This window comes from Chlorocebus sabaeus, chromosome 11 (genome assembly GCF_047675955.1).
Source record: "Chlorocebus sabaeus isolate Y175 chromosome 11, mChlSab1.0.hap1, whole genome shotgun sequence".
Taxonomy (NCBI): domain Eukaryota; kingdom Metazoa; phylum Chordata; class Mammalia; order Primates; family Cercopithecidae; genus Chlorocebus; species Chlorocebus sabaeus.
The window spans coordinates 47,522,358-47,542,749 of record NC_132914.1 but is presented as its reverse complement, the minus strand read 5'-3'; the positions used below and the strand labels follow the sequence as shown (position 1 = coordinate 47,542,749).

General features: G+C 48.3%; 1 protein-coding gene across 4 annotated transcripts in view; it reads left to right on the top strand.

Annotated features, from left to right (window-relative positions):
• NCKAP5L (NCK associated protein 5 like) overlaps nucleotides 1-20,392 on the top strand; it is a 38,268-nt gene that overhangs the window by 7,141 nt on the left and 10,735 nt on the right. The window contains exons 2-6 of one of the 4 annotated variants that reach the window (XM_008003177.3): nucleotides 16,135-16,196; nucleotides 18,132-18,260; nucleotides 19,005-19,073; nucleotides 19,174-19,212; nucleotides 20,234-20,353. In XM_008003177.3, coding sequence (XP_008001368.2) covers nucleotides 18,138-18,260; nucleotides 19,005-19,073; nucleotides 19,174-19,212; nucleotides 20,234-20,353 — 351 coding nt within the window. In that variant the 5' untranslated portion in view covers nucleotides 16,135-16,196; nucleotides 18,132-18,137. Of the gene's footprint in view, nucleotides 1-16,134; nucleotides 16,197-18,101; nucleotides 18,261-19,004; nucleotides 19,074-19,173; nucleotides 19,213-20,233; nucleotides 20,354-20,392 lie in introns of all 4 variants that reach the window. The other 3 variants (XM_008003176.3, XM_037997154.2, XM_037997153.2) reach the window with 3 other exon arrangements.

Genomic DNA, 20,392 nt, shown 5'->3' with positions numbered 1-20,392 from the left:
GGATGGGGGTTTGCTTCTCACTTCCTCTGTAGACAGCACCTCACTTCCTGTCCTCCAGGCTAGAAGAAGGCTAAAACTCTTGGCTTTGCCACCCCTTCCTCTCTCCTCCCCCACTGCTTTCCTGGGAAGCCTGCAGGCCTTGAAGGAGCAAGGCAGCATCAAAGCCAGCAGTTTATCCCTGAAGGCCCTGCGGAGCTCCTTACCCCACCCCTATCCCGCACAAGGGACCTGGCTCCTCAGCTGCAGTCCTTCTCTAGATGGGATATTCTTCTCTCCTGTGCCCTGCAGGGGAGAGGAGTCAGAGAGCTGACCCCCATTTTACAGGAAGGAAACTGAGGCCCAGTGGGGTGCCAGCTTCACCTAGGGTCATGTGGTTTGGCTGCATGAATCTCAGGAGCAGAATCCCAAAAGCCTGCCTCCTGTTTGTGATCACAAACAAGAGCAGAGCCCAGTGGGGGCTTGTGCGCAAACCAGAGCTGTTTTCTCCTCCCAGCACAGACCTGGCAGCTTGGGGTGTCACCTCTGGGCTCTGGCTGGATGGTGCCCACTAGCTGAGCACTGGAGTTGCTTGAATGCAGAAGGCATATTGGCTGGCCAGAGCCTATTCTTGTAGAAAGAAGCCAGGAGATTGGGGGGCTGGGCGCAGTGGCTCATGCCTGTAATCCCAGCACTTTGGGAGGCTGAGGTGGGTGGATCACAAGGTTAGGAGATCGAGAACATCCTGGCTAACACAGTGAAACACGGTCTCTACTAAAAATACAAAAATTAGCCAGGCGTGGTGGCACACGCCTGTAGTCCCAGCTACTTGGGAGGCTGAGGCAGGAGAATCGCTTGAACCCGGGAGGTGGAGGTTGCCGTAAGCCAAGATCACACCACTGCCTTCCAGCCTGGGTGACAGAGCAAAACTCCATCTCAAAAAAGAAAAAAAAAAAAAGCCAGGAGATAAAGTTTAGGGGATGGGCACTAGGAGCTGGAAGGGTATCTGCCCAGCTCTCCTCCCCCTGCAGGTGCAGCCTCCCAGGCCCTATTGTCTCAGACCTGGGAGAAAATACTAATGGCTGATGTTTCAGTGGTCAGCTCTGCCATCACCTTCGCCATCACCTCCAGGAGCCTCTCTGCCTTGGTTCCTCCTGTGGGACCCAGCATGTGTCTCTGGTTATGCCCAGGATATTGAAAAGATGCAACTCCCTAATTCTGCCAGGGGATAGGAGAGGAGTTAGTTGTTGGCATGGGCCGGGGAGCAGGAAACAATCACCTTCAAATGTCCTTAGATCCAGCAGCACTGAGTCATTCTGGTTCCATATACACCCAGAGGTTTCTGCCTCCTCACTTCTGTTTCTGCCCTTCCTTCTGTGTGGAATGACACCCTTCCCTTTTCATTGTATGTAAACCCCACCTGTCTTTACCTTCTGTTCACTTGATGTCTCCAATTCTGAAAAACTCCAATATTTCTTTCCTGATTTTTAAAGTTCTTCAACAGACTCCTCTTATGGAACTTCCTTCATAGTACAGCTATCTATCCACATGTCTGTTTTCTTTTTTTCCCTTGAGGCAGAGTCTTGCTATGTTGCCCAGACCGGTCCTGAACTCCTGGGCTCAAGCAATCCTCTGCTTCTACGCATTCAACTTTTTAGAATCCATATATAAGTGAGATCATGTGGTATTTTTCTGTGCCTGGCTTATTTCACGTAACATAGTGTTCTCCAAATTCATCCATGTTGTTACAAATGACAGGATTTCCTCCTTTTTTAGGGCTGAATAGTGTCCTATTATGTGTATATAGCATCTTTTCCTTATCCATTCATCTACTGATGGATACTTAGGTTGGTTTCGTATCTTGACTACAATGAATAAACATGGGAGTGCAGATATCTCTTCAACATCCTGATTTAATGGGAGTTCCATTTAAGGGTTTTTAATTTTTTTTTTTTTTTTTTTTGAGATGGAGCCTTGTCCTGTCGCCCAGGCTGGAGTGCAGTGGCGCAGTCTCAGCTCACTGCAAGCTCTGCCTCTGGGGTTCAAGCAATTCTCCTGCCTCAGCCTCCCAAGTAGCTGGGACTACAGGCGCCCGCCACCATGCCCGGCTAATTTTTTGTAGTTTTAGTAGAGATGGGGTTTCACCATGTAGCCAGAATGGTCTCAATCTCCTGACTTTGTGATCCGCCCACCTCGGCGTCCCAAAGTGCTGGGATTACAGGCGTGAGCCACCGCGCTCAGCCTTTTTTTTTTTTTTTTTTTTTTTTTAAAATACAGGGTCTTGTTGTGTTATCTAGGCTGGTCTTGAACTCCTGGCCTCAAGTGATCCTCCTGCCTTGGCCTCCCAAAGTGTTAAGATTATAGGTGTGAGCCACTTGGTCTGGCCTATTTTAAGTTTTTTGAGAAACTTCCATACTGTTTACCATAGTGGCTATACTAATTTATATTCCCTCCAATGGTGTACAAGGGTTCCCTTTTCTCTACATCCTTGCCAACACTTATTATTTTGTCTTTTTTACAATATTCTAAATGTGTGAAGTAATATCTCATTGTGGTTTAAATTTACATTTCCCTGATGATTTGTGATATTGAGCATTTTTTCATATACCCACTGGCCATTTGTATGTCTTTTAAGAAATGTCGGGCTCTGCATGGTGGCTCATGCCTATAATCCCAGCACTTTGGGAGGCTGAGGCAGGCAGATTGCTTGAGCCCAGGAGTTCAAGACCAGCCTGGGCAACATGGTCAAACCCTGTCTCTACAAAAAAAAAATCCAAAAAATTAGTTGGACATGGTGATGTATGCCTATAGTCGCAGCTACTCGGGAGGCTGAGGTGAGAGGATCAGCTGAGCCCAGGAGTTTGAGGTTACAGTAAGCCATAATTGTACCACTGCAACCAGCCTGCACTCCAGCCCGAGTGAATGAGATGTGTGGTTTACAAATATTTTCTACTATTTTGTTGATTGTCTCTTTAATCTGCTGTTTCCTTTGCTCTGCAGAAGCTTTTTAGTTTGATGTAATCCCCTTTGTTGCCTGTGCTTTTGGGGTCATATCCAAAAAGTCATTGCCCAGACCAATGTCATGGAGTCTTTCCCCTGTATTTTATTTTCTTCTAGTAGTTTTACAGTTTCTGGTCAGGTTTAAGGTTTTGTTCTTTTTTTTTTTCAAGACAGAGTCTCGCTCTGTAACCCAGGCCAGAGTGCAGCAGTGAGATTTCAGCTTACTACAACCTCCATTACCTCCTGGGTTCAAGAGATTCCTGTGCCTCTGCCTCCCAAGTAGCTGGAATTACAGGCATGAGCCACCACACCCAGCTAATTTTTGTATTTTTAGTAGAGAGGAGGTTTCACCACGTTGCCAGGCTGGTCTCAAACTCCTGACCTCAAGTGATCTGCCTGCCTTGGCCTCCCATAGTGCTAGGATGATAGGCATGAGCACTGCGACCGGCCAGGTTTAAGTTTTTAATAGATTTTTAGTTGATTTTTGTGTATGGTGTGAGATGAGGGTCTAATCTAATTTTACTCTTCTGCATGTGAATATCCAGTTTTCTCAACACTAATTACTAAGGAGACTGTCCTTTCCCTGTTGTGTGTTCTTGGCATCTTTGTCAGCAGTCAATTAACTGTAAACATGTGGATTTATTTCTGGTCTCTCTATTCTGAACCATTCATCTAGTGTCTGTTTTTATGCCAGTACCATGCTATTTTGATTACTATAGCTTTGTAGTAGGTTCTTCAAATCAGGTAGTGTGATGTCTCCAAGTTTGTTCTTTTGTTCAAGAACAAACTTTTGCTCAGCTTATTTACCTGGCTTTACTCTAGGATGTGGTGTGATAGGTAGCACGAAGAATTTTGGATTCTCAGGGGTAGGTTCAATTCCTATATTCTAGAAATAAGAGGATTTTAACCTCTATTATTTACTCTATAAAAGTAATTCTTTTGTCAGATATATCGCTTTGGCTATTTGGGGTCTTTTACGGTTCCATATGAGTTTTAAGATTTTTTTTTCCTATTTTTATGAAAAATATAATTGATAACTTGATAGGGATTGCATTAAATCTGTAGATTGCTTTGGGTATTTATGGACATTTTAAAAATATTAATTATTCCAATCCCTGACGTGGGACATCTTTCCAGTTATTCATGTCAATTTCTTTTATCAGTGTTTTATAGTTTTTAGCGTAGAGATCCTTCACCTCCTTGGTTAAACTTATTCTGGAGTATTTTATTATTTTGTACTTTTTTAGGTAGTTCATTGTTAACATATAGAAAGGCTGCTGATTTTTTTTCTTGCATGTCTTATGTCCCCTATAGACTGAAAACTCCCAGAAGCCCAAGACTGACCCTTCTCTGAATTGCCCCCAGCTATATACCCAGGCAATGCGTTTCCTAGTGAGTTTGTCAGTCCAGAAATATCTGTAGAATGAATAGGTTAGTACTATTTGCCAGAGAGAGTCACTGAGTCCTAAGAGTGGGTTGAGAACTTTTTTTTTTTTTTTTGAGATGGACTCTCACTCTCACCCAGGCTGGAGTGCAGTGGCGTGATTTTGGCTCATCACAACCTCTGCCTCCCGGGTTCAAGCAATTCTGCTGCCTCAGCCTCCCGAGTAGCTGGGATCACAGGCGCTCACCACCACGCCCGGCTAATGTTTGTATTTTTAGTAAAGACAGGGTTTCACCATGTTGGTCAGGCTGGACTCAAACTCCTGACCTCTTAATCTGCCCACCTTGGCCTCCCAAAGTGTTGGGATTACAGGTGTGAGCCACCGCTTCTGGCTTTTTTTTTTTTTTTTTTTTTTTTTTTCTTTTTTTGAGAGGGTTGAGAACTTTCAAAGGGTCAGGGACAAATCTGAAAATGTCTCTTCCTCACCCCTCAGTATGGTTTGTCTTGTGGGCCTTAAGAGCCATTTGGTGGAGGATAGTTAGGGGTCTTTTGGGGAACCTGATGAGTCCAGGTATGTTCTTAGCTGTCCCTTCTTTCTTTTTTTCTTTTTTTTTTTTTGGAGACGGAGTCTCGCTGTGTCGCCCAGGCTGGAGTGCAGTGGCCGGATCTCAGCTCACTGCAAGCTCCACCTTCCGGGTTTACACCATTCTCCTGCCTCAGCCTCCTGAGTAGCTGGGACTACAGGCGCCCGCCACCTCGCCCAGCTAGTTTTTTGTATTTTTTAAGTAGAGATGGGGTTTCACCGTGTTAGCCAGGATGGTCTACTGTCCCTTCTTTCTAACCCTTTTTCTGGCGAGAATGAAAGGAGATCACCAGTTCTGCAGGGGGCAGGGTGGCTCAGGGCCTGGTCTGGTTGGTAGTAGTGGTACACTGGCAGAGGGTGTGGCAGGGAGTGCAAAAATACAAGCAAGAGCCTCTCCTGGGGGAGCTCCCCTTTTAACAGTATGGGGAGTCCCCTCCTCTTCACAGGGAATGTTCAAGAACAGGATGCATTGCATTTGGAAATACTGATCCTGCAGGAGGCACTTGAAGAAGATAGAACAATGAGGCTGCATGAGTCCAGGAAAGCTTGTCCAAAGAGTTGCTCAGGGGCCAGACAAAGGCAGGGCTTCAAGGGTTGTGTTGAGGGCTTTGGTCGGTTCCAAAAGCAGTAGGAGGTCGTGGGAAGATTTGAAGTGGGAAGAACACAATCAGATTTATAGTTTTAGAAGGTTGCTATGGTGGAGCTCCTTGGAAAAGTGGTTGTGGCAAGGAAAATACAAGATAAGCCAGGAACATCTTATGGCAAGAGAGTGCTTGAAAAAAAAAGAACCCATCCTGGATAACACGGTGAAACCCCGTCTCTACTAAAAAAAATACAAAAAACTAGCCGGGTGAGGTGGCGGGTGCCTGTAGTCCCAGCTACTCGGGAGGCTGAGGCAGGAGAATGGCGTGAACCTGGGAGGCGGAGTTTGCAGTGAGTTGAGATCCGGCCACTGCACTTCAGACTGGGCGACAGAGCGAGACTCCATCTCAAAACAAAAACAAAAACAAAAACATAAAGGAAGCACTGGCTGGGTGTGGTGACTTATGCCTGTAATCCCAGCACTTTGGGAGGCCCAGGTGGGTGGAGCACTTGAGGTCAGGAATTCGAGACCAGCCTGGCCAACATGGTGAAACCCCATCTCTACTAAAAACATAAAAATTAGCTAGGTGTAGTGGCACACACCTGTGGTCCCAGCTACTCAGGAGGCTGAGGCATGAGAATCGCTTGAGCCGAGATCACGCCACTGCCCTCCAGCCTGGGTGATAGGGCAAGACTTGTCGAAAAAAAAAAAAAGGAAGCATGTTGGAAGGAGGACCCAGCCTGAAAGATTCTCAATGGCCAATGGCCATAGCTGGAATTTGAGCAATGAAATGTGATGATAGTATTGGATTATAAACCAAAGATTAAATAAATATCCAGGTCGGGCGCGGTGGCTCATGCCTGTAATTACTCCCAGCACTTTGGGAGGCCGAGGCGGGCAGATCACGAGGTTAGGAGATGGAGACCATCCTGGCTAACACGGTGAAACCCCGTCTCTACTAAAAATACAAAACAATTAGCCGAGCGTTGTGGCGGGTGCCTGTTGTCCCAGCTACTCGGGAGGCTGAGGCTGGAGAATGTTGTGAACCCGGGAGGCGGAGCTTGCAGTGAGCCAAGATTGCGCCACTGCACTCCAGCCTGGGCGACAGAGCGAGACTCCGTCTCAAAAAAAAAAATTTTTTTTTAAATTAAATTAAAAAAATATATATCCAGTTCGTCCATACCAATATAAATACATGATTAAATGGGATGAAGGGACAGTTTTTCCTTATAGAAAACTTGCAATTAATAAATATAGAAGGAAGATAGGAAATTGAAAATTATGTTTTAGAACACCATAGTAATTGCTACAAGCAAGATCCACTGATTTTGGTTAAAAATTGCCGGGTGAAAATTTAAGGAGAAATAGGATATTTGCGTAGTCGCAAAGTATTGCCACCCAAAATATTAATTACAAAAGGAAAAACAGTGACTTTACAAGGTGGAGAAACCAATTAATAGATACTACCTAACCAAGTGATGAGGTTAAAACATCACCAGGAACAAGAAAACTTGGTATCATGTGTGTCCTCAGATATAATGCCCTGAGGAAGGCATATCACCTCCGTGGTATTCTTGTCAAAACATATAACCTCAGTCTAATCAGTGAGAATATCAAACAACCCAAATTGGAGGATGTTCTTCAAAATGTTGACTAGTCCCTTCAGAAGTGTTAAGATGATGAAAGATAAAGAAAGGTCGAGGGATTGTCATGAATTGTAAATGCTAAGGAGACTGGGTGACCAAGTACCCTGTGGAATCCTGGATTGGATCTTGAAACAGAATATTGGTACAAAAACTGATAAGATCCATATAAAGGCTATAGTTTCATTTTCTAAAAATTGTTCTGCTAAAGAAAGATGTGGAACCATGAGAATGTGCTACTATGTATTTTTTTAAGTATGTATTTATACATAAAGTAACACATAGGCACATAGAAGAAGAGGTGGAAGAGGGGTGGGAGGAGCAGGGGAATGTAATAGGAAAGGGAAAAGTCATCCAGGAAGAAGTGGATACCCTCAAGCAAGTGAGAAGACAGCCCACAGAATGGAAGAAAATATTTTCAAATCATGTATATACATATATATGCATATATATATACACATATATATACATACACACACACACAGACACACACATATATATATAAAAGGACTTGTATCTAGAATATGTAAAGAGTTCTGAAAACTAGGCTGGGCAAAGTTGCTCATCCCTGTAATCCCAGTGCTTTGGGAGGCCAAGGCAGGAGGATCACTAGGAGGAGTTCAAGATCAGCCTGGGCAGTATGGCAAGACCCTGTCTCTACAAAAAATTTTAAAATTAGCCAGTTGTGGTAGTCCTGATTACTTGGGAGGCTGAAGCGGGAGGACCACTTGAGCCTAGGAGTCTGAAGTTACAGTAAGCTATGACTGTGGCACTGCACTCCAGCCTGAGTGACAGAGCCAAGCCAAATCTTGTCTCTTAAAAAAAAAAAAATGTAGGCCAGGAACAGTGTCTCACGCATGTAATCCCAGCACTTTGGGGGGCCGAGGCGGGCAGATCACTTGAGGCTAGGAGTTCGAGACCAGCCTGGCCAACATGGTGAAACCCCATCTCTACCAAAAATACAAAAATTAGTCAGGAGTGGTAGCGCATGCCTGTAATCTCAGGTACTTGGGAGGCTGAGACAGGAGAATCGCTTGAACCCAGGATGCAGAGGTGGCAGTGAGCTGAGATCGTGCCACTGCATTCCAGCCTGGGCTACAGAGTAAGACTCTATCTCAAAAAAAAAATTTTTTTTAAAGAATTCTCACAACTAGATAATAAAAAGACACAATCCCCAGTTTAAAAATCAGCAAAAATTTGAAAAACATTTCTCCAAGGAAGAGATACAAATGGCCAATAAGCACATGCAAAGATGTTTAACATCATTAGTCGTCAGGGAGATACAAACTCAAACCACAATAAAATCTCACTTCATACTTACTGGGTGGCTAGAATCAGCAGATCAAATAATAAATGGTGACCGTATGGAGAAATGAGAACCCTCATACACTGCTGGTGGGATTATAAAATGGTACACCTGCTCTGGACAACAATCTGACAGTTCCTCAGATGATTAAACCTGCAGTTATTATATAACCCAGCAATTTTATTCCTAAGTATATATACCCAAGAGAAAGGAAAACATACATCTATACAAAAACTTGTGTAGTTGGTGCTCCACATTTGCAGGGAGGATCCAACCAACTGCGGGCCAAAAATATTTGGAAGAAAAAAAAACAATAAAAAAAAAATAAAAATAATACAAAGCTTAAAACAATATACATATTGTTTATATATATAGTCTAAAAACTATTTACGTAGCATTTACACTGTTTAGGTATGATAAGAAACCTAGAGATGATTTGTAAAGTATACCAGAGGAAGTGTTTAGGTTATATGCAAATACTGCACCATTTTTTTATATAAGGGACTTGAGCATCCTCAGATTTTGGTTTTTGCAGGAGACCTAGATCCAATCCCCTGGGGATGCCAAAGGCTAACTACATAAATGCTCATAGCAATATTCATAATAGCTAAAAAGTGAAAACAAGCCAAATGTTCATCAGTAGAATGGATGGATAAACTGTGGCTGGCCTATACGGTGGAGCACTGTTCACCCATAAAAAGGAATGGAGGCTGGGTGTGGTGGCTCACGCCTGTAATCCCAGCACTTTGGGAAGCCAAGGCGGGAGGATCACCTGAGGTCAGGAGTTCGAGATCAGCCTGGCCAACATGGTGAAACCCTGTCTCTACTAAAAAATACAAAAATTAGCCAGGCATAGTGGCGTGTGCCTGTAGTCCCAGCTACTCAGGAGGCTGAGGCAAGAGAATCGCTTGAACCTGAGAGGCAGAGGTTACAGTGAGCTGAGATCACAGCATTGCACTCCAGCCTGAGTAACAAGAGTGAAACTCTGTCTAAAAAAAAAAAAAAGAAAAACAAAACAAAAGGAATGGAGTACTGAAACATGCAACAACATGGATGAACCTTGAAAACATCACACAAAGTGAAAGAAGCCAGTCGTAAAAGGCACCAATGATATGATTGAATTCACATGAAATGTCCAGAATAGGGAAATCCATAGAGACAGAAAATAGATGAGTGGTTGCCTGTGACTGGGTGGGGAGGGGGCAGTATTAAGGAAAGGAACAAAAACAGCTAATAAAAGTGTTCTAAAATTAACCATGGTGATGACTGCACATATGTCTGAGTATACCAAGAACCACTGAATTGTACACTTTGGGTGAATTGTGTGAGACAGGGACTGTGTCTCAAAGCTTAAAAAAAAGTCCAGTGGCCGGGCGCAGTGGTTCACCCCTGTAATCCCAGCACTTTGGGGAGGCTGAGGCGGGTGGATCACAAGGTCAGGAGATCGAGACCATCCTGGCTAACACGGTAAAACCCCGTCTCTACTAAGAAAAATACAAAAAAAATAACGAGTGCCTGTAGTCCCAGCTACTCGTGAGGCTAAGGCAGGAGAATGGCGTGAACCCGGGAGGCGGTGCTTGCAGTGAGCTGAAATTGCACCACTGCACTCCAGCCTGGGCGACAGAGCAAGACTCCATAAAAGAAAAAAAGTCCAGGAGGAAGTGGTCACAGAGGTCTTACACCTGCGACGGCAATGAGGACTGAAAAATATTGTTTGGATTTAGCATCGTGGTGGTTACCACTGAAGTTGGACCAGGTTGAGGGAGGAATGAGAAAATGGTTTTGGGATTTTCTTTTGTGTTTTTTGAGAAGTTTGGCTTTGAAGTATCTAGAGTATTTTTTGAAATTTGGCAGTATCTGGGAAAATGTCAAGCAAAGATTGTTGGTTTTGTTTGTTTAAGAGAAAAAAAAGGGTCCCTCTCTGTCGCCCAGGCTAGAGTGCAGCAGTAGCCGGGTCATAACTCGCCGCAGCCTGGTAGTCCCTCAAGTGATCTCCCACCTCAGCCTCCCAAGTATCTGGGACTACAGGTGTGAGCCACTGTGCCCAGCGAGAAGATTGTTCTTAAGATTTAAAGATTTTAAGTTTTAAAGGGTAGATGGGAAAGCTCTATTCAGGAGGTAGATACTGAAGACGTAAATGGGGTAAGTCTGGGACAAGCGGTACCAGCTTTGGCTGGGAGCGGGCAACTCATCTGCTATAATAGTGGACGAGGAGGTGGGGAGGGTTCCGAGGGGGCTAGGATGGTGGCGGCAGGATGTGTGAGGGGATTTCCTTCTGGCTTTAATCCTCTGGGGAAACAGGAGGGTGTAGGCCAGAAGTTTTAGGAGAGTGGACAGGGTGTGTACTACTCATGGCAGAGAATGAGAGAGTAGCTCTCTTACTCGAGCCGGGCAGGATTGCCAGGCTGGACTGACAGTGGAGCTGAACTGGCCTTCTGTGGTGGGGAAGAGAGTGAGAGAGAGCATAAGCACAAGCCTGGGGACAGAAGTCCCTTTCCAACATCCACACCTTGTGGAAAGAAGCATTGTCCTAGAATGCACAAGTCAAGGAATCCCAGGGAGCTTCTTGAGCTTGCATGTGGCTATCTAAAATTAAACGTAAAATTCAGTTCCTCAGTTGGACTAGCCACATTTCAAGTGTTCGGCAGCCATGTGTAGCTAATAGATACCTTCCATGTTGGATAGTAGAGACTAAGCATGTTCATTATCACAGAAAGTTCTACTGGACAGCACTGTTCTAGAAAAACAACTCCAACTTTTTGGTCTGAGGACACTTCTATATGCTTAAAACTTGAAGACCCCGAAGAACTTTTGTTTATATGTGTTATACTTACAGTTATTTAATTAATTTGTTTAAAAATAGCAATAAACCCATCACATGTTAACATTTTATTTAAAAATATAATTATATATGTTCCAAAAACACAAATAATAAGAATGTCATTGTTCTCTATTTTTGCAAATCTCTCATGTCTGACTTAATAGAAGGAAGCTGGCTTCTCCTGTCTGCTTCGGTATTCAATCTTTTGTGGTATCACACAGCATAGTATCTGGAAAATGCCACTGTACACTTAGGAGAGAATGAGAGTAATACAGGCAGATAGTGTCTTAGTAGTATTAGGAAAACAGCTTTGACCTTACAGACCCCTGGAGAGGGCCACAGGGTGCCTGGGCCCCACTGTGGGAACCACTGTGGCAGAACAACAACCACTTGGTGTGAAGAAACTCATCCCAGGGAGACGGAATGATTTGCCTAGTCACACGGCGTGTAAGTTGTTTGCAGAGTTAGAACTGGGACTGAATGCTAGACTCTTCTGCCGTCTGGTCTGAGGCTGTTTCCAGTACCCTCGGCTGGGCTAGGACAGCATAGTCTGGACTTTTGGGAGTGGGGCCTGGGCTGCTTGGCTGCAGAGCCCCTGGTGTGTGGTCCTATAAATAAACCCATTGTGTCGGCACCCCTCCTTCTCCCCACCCCCAGCAGCTGCTATTTTTGTTACTGGATTATGCTGTGGACAGGGAGCAGGAGGGCTCTGAGGGAGGGGAGATGAGGGATGTTGAAATCTGGAAGCCTTTGGGGGCTCCTAACATGACTGCCCTTCCTTCTTCCCTTCCTGGAAGGGCCGAGGACCTATCCTGCAGCCGGTTTGGAAGAACCCACGCCATGGTGGTTGAGGTGCTTAGAATGCCTGTGAAAAGGAAGTTGGGGGATGCAGGGGGCCCCTTCCAAGACAGATGCCTCTCAGAAGGGCTATTGTGTCTCCAGTACCAGTTGTCAGGAGGAGGGAAGGAAATTCTTGTCTGCCCTCTTACCCTGAAGCGGGAAGAGACCAGTTGGAATTCTCAGGGCTGAAAGATGCTTTGGGCCAGGGATTTAGTGGCCCCTTTCAGGCTAGAAGTGCCCTGGGAGCCAGGCCTCAGTCCTCCTGTCCCTCCCCACACTCCTCAGCAGCCCAGGGCTGATCTTGGCTGGAAAGGGTGTTTGCTGTGGGGACAGAAATTGCTGTTTACAAGTGGATTCTTGGGTGTGACTGGTAAAAGGGCTGAGAGAATAAGAGGGATTCCAGAAAGCAGCTGGGGAGGGCGCAGAGGGAAGCGGTTGGCGTTACGGGTGATTCTGTGATTAAGTGAGCTCTCCATCTCTGCCTTCCTACAGCTGCCTACCCTCCCCCACTCCTGCTCCCTGGCTTCTCTCCCTAGAGGACTCTGGGGGGAACAGCTGGTGAGTGAGGGGCTCACCAGGGGCCAGGAGGCCTTGGCTAAGGGCCGGGGTGAGGGAATGAGGACAGGCTTGCTGCCGCCTGCCTCTCCAGCCCCTTCCTCCCATGCCTGGTCTCTGTTCAGGGAGGGGTCTTGCCTGGGCCCTGCTGGAGAGGGGGTGGAAGCTACAGACCCCCTCTGGTCTGGCTAACTGAAAGGCCAGGACAGTCAGATCTCTTTGGAGGCCCTGAAAACCTCTGTCCCCTCCTGGCTTTAAGGGGGAAGAGAGAGCTGGGGCCCTCTGTGACTGACTTGGCTGAAGAGATGGTAGTCGCCCAGGTTACCCAGAGACCCCTGGCAAGTCTCCCTCTTCCTCAGCCCTGGCTGCCTGAAAACTGCCCCTCCCCACCCCCTCTGAAGGACGAGCCAGAGAGGACTCTGCTCTTCTCCCCACTCCTTCTCTCTCTCCCCCTGCACTGAGGTCACCTCCCTCTGAATCAGGCCTTTGTGGAGGGAGGGGCCTCCGCTGGCAATTCCGGCGGGAGAAGCCTCCAGTTCAAGTTAGAGTCCCCAGCCCCTGCCTGGCCGGCACCGTGTGTCCAGACCCAACGTCCCAGATGTGTTGGGGCCACCAGAGGAATGTTTGAAACCAGAGCCATTCCGAAAACCCCAAGACTGGGGTTTTCCCTGCCCCAGGTCGGGCTGAGCTCAGGGCTGTGAGCAGGAGCTGTGGGTCCTGAGGGAGAAGCCGGCGCTCAGCCTCTGGGGAGGCAGCAGGGACCACCACTGCGAAGCCTGCCTGGGTAGGCGTCCCTCATGAGATGCAGGCAGAAAACCCAGACTCCACAGGGCCACATTCCTGACTTGGCTTTGATTTGGAGCTGGTGGTGGTGGTCTCTCTCTGGATCTTGACCTTCCCTAGAGAAGGATAAGGACACAGGAAGTTTTCTTTAGAAATCTTGAACTCAGACTCTGAGCCGACTCTCACGGCCCGTGCTCCTCCCCACCACCAGGCTTTCCTGCAGGTCTCTTCTCCGTAAGAGGTTCCTGCCCTCCACTGTCATGGCCCTGCAGATGCAGAGGAGGCCCCTCATCCTGGGCTGACCCCAGACCCCCTTGCTGTGAGGCCAGAAAGTGTTTCTCCCGAAGTGGGGCTGAGTCCCAGCCCTGCTCCAGCTGGGGCACACTGAGAAGAAGAACTGTGGCCACTGGCCGGCTCATGAATCAGAGGGTCTCCCCCATTCACAGTGGGACTCAGGCCTCCCGGCCTGGGATTCACAGGAGCTCAGCTATGGATCGGGGCCGTGGCTGGCTTTGTGGAGTGTGTGGGGTCTCCGTGCTCCTCGGCACAGAAAACCACTGTGTGCACACATAGAGAATCCACAGCCAGTCCTCACAGCTGGGCCTTGCTTCTAACCTGGATGCTTTTTTATTATTTTAGGAAAAAATACTCTACTAAACCACTGTCACCCATTGTTTCATTGTTGCTTTCTTGCGAAGAACACAAACCTTAGGGTTTCCCGGTCCTTAGCATTATCCTTTTCCAGACCCTGGATGCTGCCTTCTTCATCCCATTCCTTTCCCTCACCCTCCCAACTTTTTTCTCCTCCTCCACAGCATACCTCAGCCACACCCCAGCCTCTCTTCCATGGAAGTTTTCACTAGAGAAGTAGATGGTGAGGGGATTGAGGGACACGCTGGGAACCTACAGGCAGGTTGCTCCAGGCTGTGGGAGGACAATGGCCCAGGGACTAGAGTTGTGGGTGAGGTTGGCACTGGTCAGATGCTGGAGGTGACCTGAGACATTGGGTTTCACCACATTTGTGGGAAGGAGGATAATTCTTAAATTTTTTTCATTTTTTTCCAGGCCTGTATATTTCTAAGTCTATCAAACATGATAAACATGATAATGTTATGAGCAAACCAAGTTAAATATGATACATTTTTATGACATTAAAATAACAAACAACTTCAGATTGTTATAGAGTATTAACAATAAGCATTAGAGGCCAGGCACAGTGACTCATGCCTCTCATCCTAGCCACTTGGGGGGCTAAGGCAGGAGGTCACTTGAGCCCAGGAGGCCAAGGATGCAATGAGCTATGAATGTGCCACTGAACTCCAGCCTGGGCAGTGAGGTGAGACGTCTCTTAAAAAAAATTTTAAAATCAGTATTAAACAGATCTTCCTTTTCCTCCAAGTGTTTTCAGAAGTCCCCTTCCCACTGTTGTGTCCACACACACACACACACATACACACACACACAAAGCAGCATTCTCCCCTTTCACTGTTATCCCAGTCCCCAAACATCCAGCTGCTTCTCTTTCTGGGGTATCAGAAGAGAAGAGGGAAGGCGAGGCCGGCCCTGGGGCTGGAGAGCCAGCTGGGAGGAGTTGGAGAGCCGGCTGGGAGGAGTTGGAGAGGAGGCTTCTGAGGTCAGGGTGGGCGGGGAGCACTCTGAGATTTTCAGTTACCCCTGTAGCTGAGACCCCTGGGTAAGGGTGCTGGGACTCGGAGTCGGCCTCTGTGTGAACGGACAAGGTAGCAGCAGGCTCTACAACAACCGCATAGCTTTGCACTGTGCCTGTGTCAGCAGGTGATGATATGAAAAGTCTCCATTTATGGAATTCGTGCCAGACACTCTACAAATATTATCTCATTTTGTCCTCCAACAATCCTTTGGGCTAAGTGTTCTTATCCCTGTTTTACAAGTGAGAAAATTCTAGCCCAGGTTTCTAGCCTCTGGGGAGCACTGGGGCTGTACGGAGCTTCAATGTCTGTTGTACTGTGGAGCTTACAGTGCAGCTTGGGTGTGTGCAGAGGAGTGGGAAAAGCTAGGCCTGTCTGGTGTGCTTTGTGAAGTAGCCATGTGACTTGGGCAACATCCTCTGCCCCAGAGCCTGCCTCCTCCCACAGGCGGGTGCTCCCCTTCCAGGGTTGTTAGGAGAACCGGATGGGATGGTGTAGAAGAAAGTGCCTGTGCTGTTCATCACACTGGGTGCACACAGTGTGTGCAAGTGTAACTTCCTGTTCCTTGGCTTCCTCATCTGAAACACAGGCACTGATAATAGCATTTAACATTGTTGTGGTTAACTGTTGAGCACGAGACAAGACAATGTATGTTGTAGAACCGGGTGGTAAAGTACCAGGTGTGACTGTTCAGTCTCCTCTGTTATCTGATGATTCCTGGCTGAGAGCTGGGGACCTTTGCACTGGCTCTTTCTGCTGTCCCAAATGCTTTCCCATTCCAGGATTTCATCTGGACTTCATTCAAGTCTCTGCTTAATTGTCATCTCTCTGCCTTATCACAACCCAACGCTGTACATTGTCTGCCCCACCCAGTAGAATGGAAGCTTCATAGCGGCTGGGCTCTCTCTGGCTGTTCATCCCATGTCCCAGTGCCTGGCGCATAGCAGGAGCCCAGTAAGTGTGTGGCTGACATCATCTTTTTTTTTTCCACAGGCAAGGTGACCGTTCTGGATGCTAGAGTGAGTGTGCTCACCCGTGTAAGGGGGCAGAGACAGGTGAGGGGCTTTGGGGCCTGTGCATGCTGGGGGTGGGAGAGGCACCCCTGGGCTCCACTGTGGAGGATAGGGGAGCAAGTGCTCAGATGGCTGGGTGGTGAGCTGCTGAGGACCCCTCTCTCCTATAGTCCAAAAGCTCCAACCCTTTTTATTTTTGTTTTGAAACAGGGTCTCGCTTTGTTGCCCAGGCTTGAGCACAGTGGCCATCGTAGCTCACTGCAGCCTCAAACTCTAGGGCTCAAGGGATCCTCCCACTTCTTTTTTTTTTCTTTTGGTAGATGCGGTCTCAGTATGTTACCCTGCTGGGCTTGAACTCCTAGCCTTAAGCCATCCTCCCACCTTGGCCTTCCAAAGTGCTGAGGTCACAGGCATAAGCCACCACGCCCAACCCCATTTTTCTTTTGTGGGAGATTCAGTGGCACAAGGAGTAGTCAGTGGTGGACCAAGGTTCCACCCTTTTATAATAAGAAGGGTTGCCCATCTACTGGAAACCTTCACAATATTTGTATGAAAGAAAAAACAGCATTTTTCTCTAGCAGAGACATTGGAACTCAATTGGAAGATGAAGATTAGTCAGTTCAAGCTAGCAACAATGGCAAAGGTTTGGTGGGGTGGGAGGATCCCGTGGTGCAACACAGGTCTGAGCCCTGGTCATGCTGGGTATGGTCATGAACTTTGCCTAGTCATCAGTCTGTCTCCACATGCCAGGGATCCCACCAGGAGGCATGTGAGTTTGGATGGGGAGGCAAATGCAGTGTTCCTGCCCTCATGGAGTTGACTGTCTGGTGGGAGAGGCTGGTGTACAGTCTTGCAGGAGCGTCGCCTGGGAGCCCTGAAGGATGAATAGGGAGGAGATGGCCAAGTGGAAAGGAGCAGGTGGTGTCAAGAGACCCCAGCAGAAAGACCAGTGTGCACAAAGAGCCTGATCTGCTGGGGCCTAGCTCCTGCCAGGGCAGTGGGTACCTAGTGAGGCTGGAGCTAGAAAGAAGAGCCCTGGAGGGGTGGAGGGCACTTCCCACTCTGTCTAACAGGAGCCTGAGGCTCAGGGAGCGGGACCTTGCCCTGGGATGACCCAACAAGTGAGCACTGGAGCCTGAACTAGAGCTAAGGGCACCAGGCGCTAGGCCGGTGCGTGTATTTTCCACACGTGCCGAGTCATGTTCTCAGGGTGCTGTTCCCTAGGTGGTCACATTTGACTCTCACAATGACCCTGTAAGGAAGGAAGAATTCTTCTGCCCATTTCTCAGAACTGGGAAACTGAGGATCATCTGGTTGACCAAGTGAATGAATGAGCTCAATTTTCATATGTTCACCCAGTTCATACTAGGCAGAGCCAGGCAGAGGCTTTTGGCCACAAAGCCAGGGTTTTATCCATTGTCTCCACTACCTAAAGCATGTTCCTGCTTCAGGCAGGAGACCACCAATGCCCAGGACAAAATCCTAGTTGTCTTACTTATTAGTTTAAATTATTGTTAGTGTTATGAGTAATAACAGTTTGTGTCTTAAGTAGTTTGTTTTTTTTTTTTTTATCATCTTCAAATCACTTTCACAGACCTAATCTTTGTTTGCAAACACTGAATGAGATTAGGGGATATTGGTGTTATTTTACAAATAGAGGGACTGAGACCCAGGGAGGCTGAATGACTCACCAGCTTGAGGCCAGTCCCAGTGGAGAAGTCAGGTTTCTTGTGCTGGTGTGGGGCTTTCTAAAACAATGGTCTCTGTTCTTAAGACGAGGAGAGTATCTGTGTGTCTGCCCCGTGACCGTGACCGGGAGATTCCCAGCCTGGCCCTGAGTTGTTACAGTGTCATGCATATAGGTCACACTGACCTAAGCTCCAAGGAGACTGAAGGGTTTCATCTTTGTCCTCTTCCTCCTCACTTCCTTCTCGTGCCCTGGAGTAGCCTGCCAGGGCTTCTCTCCCTTGTTCCCAGGGCCAGATGTCTGAGGCCATGGACCAGCCAGCTGGGGGTCCTGGAAACCCAAGACCAGGAGAGAGTGATGATGGCAGCATGGAGCCGGGCACCTGCCAGGAGCTTCTGCACCGACTGCGGGAGCTGGAGGTGCGGCATGGGGCAGGGTGGGGGAAGCAGTGCCAGCCAGAACCCTGGGGAGGCGGGGCTGCCCCTCCCTCTGAGCTTCCTGCGGGTTTGTGGGTGCCATGGACCTTCCTCTCTGCCTGCTTTGCCAGGCAGGAGGCTAGCAGAAGATTCTTTTGCAAAGCTCCTCTGTGAAGCCCTTTCCTTGCTCTTTGCTCCCCAGCCCAGTGACGGCTCGTGGACAAGAAGCATGCACAGGGATGACCGTCCTAACCCCTGCTTCCCTTCCTTACCTCTCATGCCTCTGCAGGATCTAGGAAAGGGGGTGGTCAGAGGCCACAGGAGGAAGAGGCTGGGTGGCCCAGGGCTCAGGAGGTGAGGGACAAGGGTGCGGATCTCAGGCCACACCCCTCACCACATTCTTAACACCCTGTCATCCTCCCTGCAGCCTCCTCTGCCCGTCTCCCAGGGAAATGAGGGTTACTATGGGCACCTCCCACCTCAGGTCTACCTGGCCACTGTGTCTCCCCAGGGCCCCCAGTGCCACTGACTGAGGTCAGGGTTTACAGAAAACCATCCCATGTCAGCCCTGCCCTCCTGCTGCCCTCGGCCTCTGCAGGATTCCTCATATGAGAATCTGCTCACAGCCAAGAGCTGGAGTGGGGTGTAGTTAGCACCCCTGTAGTTGCCTCCCCAAAAGGAATGTGCCATGGGGAAGAATAATCCCCAAAGCCACCTTTTTGCCCTCTTCCTCCCTCACTCCTGCAGGCAGAGAACTCGGCACTTGCCCAGGCCAACGAAAACCAGCGGGAGACTTATGAGCGCTGTCTGGATGAGGTCTGTGGGTCTGCAGTGGGACTGGGGGGACGTGGCTCATCTGCTCCTGGCAGAAGCTGGGGTCAGCTGATGGCTCTGCCTCGGGGCTTTCTGTCCCCAGGTTGCCAACCACGTGGTGCAGGCGTTGCTGAACCAGAAGGTGAGTAGCCACAGGAGACACTCACCCGCAAGCCCAGACACCCTGGGGAGAAGCCCTGGGCACAGCAGACGAGGCCCTTCCTGGAGACTCAGGGCTTGGAGGAGATGGGCTGTTGCCCTCCGGTGATTCCCCATATTTCCACCTTGGGCAGGTCCATACCGTTCTGCCTAGAGGCAGGGGTGGGACTAGGTAAGGCCAGGTCTCTGAGCAGTGGTCACTGATTTGAGCGTGACTCCTTCCCTTACCCTGTCCCCAGCTGTCTTTCCCAGGTTGTGATAGCCCTTAAAGCAGTGTTGATGTTGTCAGCCTAAATGGCATCTGAAAATTTACTCACATATGGTAGATAACTTCTTGACATCAGGGCCACTTTGACTCCAAGGCCTTACTCTGTCTTATATAGGCCCTTTTTTGATGTGTGGTTTCTAAGAGGCAGAGGGCCAGGCGTAGTGGCTCACGCCTGTAATCCCAGCACTTTGGGAGGCTGAGGTGGGCAGATCACGAGGTCAAGAGATCAAGACCAGCCTGGCCAACATAGTGAAACCTCATCTCTACTAAAAATACAAAAATTAGCTGGGCATGGTGGCGTGTGCCTGTAGTCCCAGCTAGTAGGAAGGCGGAGGCAGGAGACTCACTTGAACCCAGGATGTGGAGGTTGCAATGAGCTGAGATTGCATCACTGCACTCCAGCCTGGTGACAGAGCGAGGCTCCATCTCAAAAAAAAAAAAAAAGAGTCGGGGAGTCGATTCCAGGGATGAGAAAGGTAACAAAGAGAATAGGATTTACCTCCCACCAGGGGTGATAAACTTTAGAGAATTTACCATCTCTAGAAGATGCTATAGCTACCAACATCAGCAGACTCAGATTCCTCATAGAAGGAGGCTGCAGCAGAAGGGTGTGCCCAGAAGGGTCCTGGGACCTTTCAGATAGCATCTGTGCATGCCGCTGCTCTGATGAAGAGCATTGTGACACTCTCCCACCGTCCTCTCCTCTTCTTCCTGCACCTCCTGGGGTGGGTGGCAGGACCTGCGAGAAGAGTGCATCAAGCTGAAGAAGAGGGTGTTTGACCTGGAACGGCAGAACCAGATGCTGAGTGCCCTGTTTCAGCAGAAACTTCAGCTCACAACAGGCTCACTCCCCCAGGTAGGCACCTGTGCTCCTTTCACTCCCATCGCGCTGCCT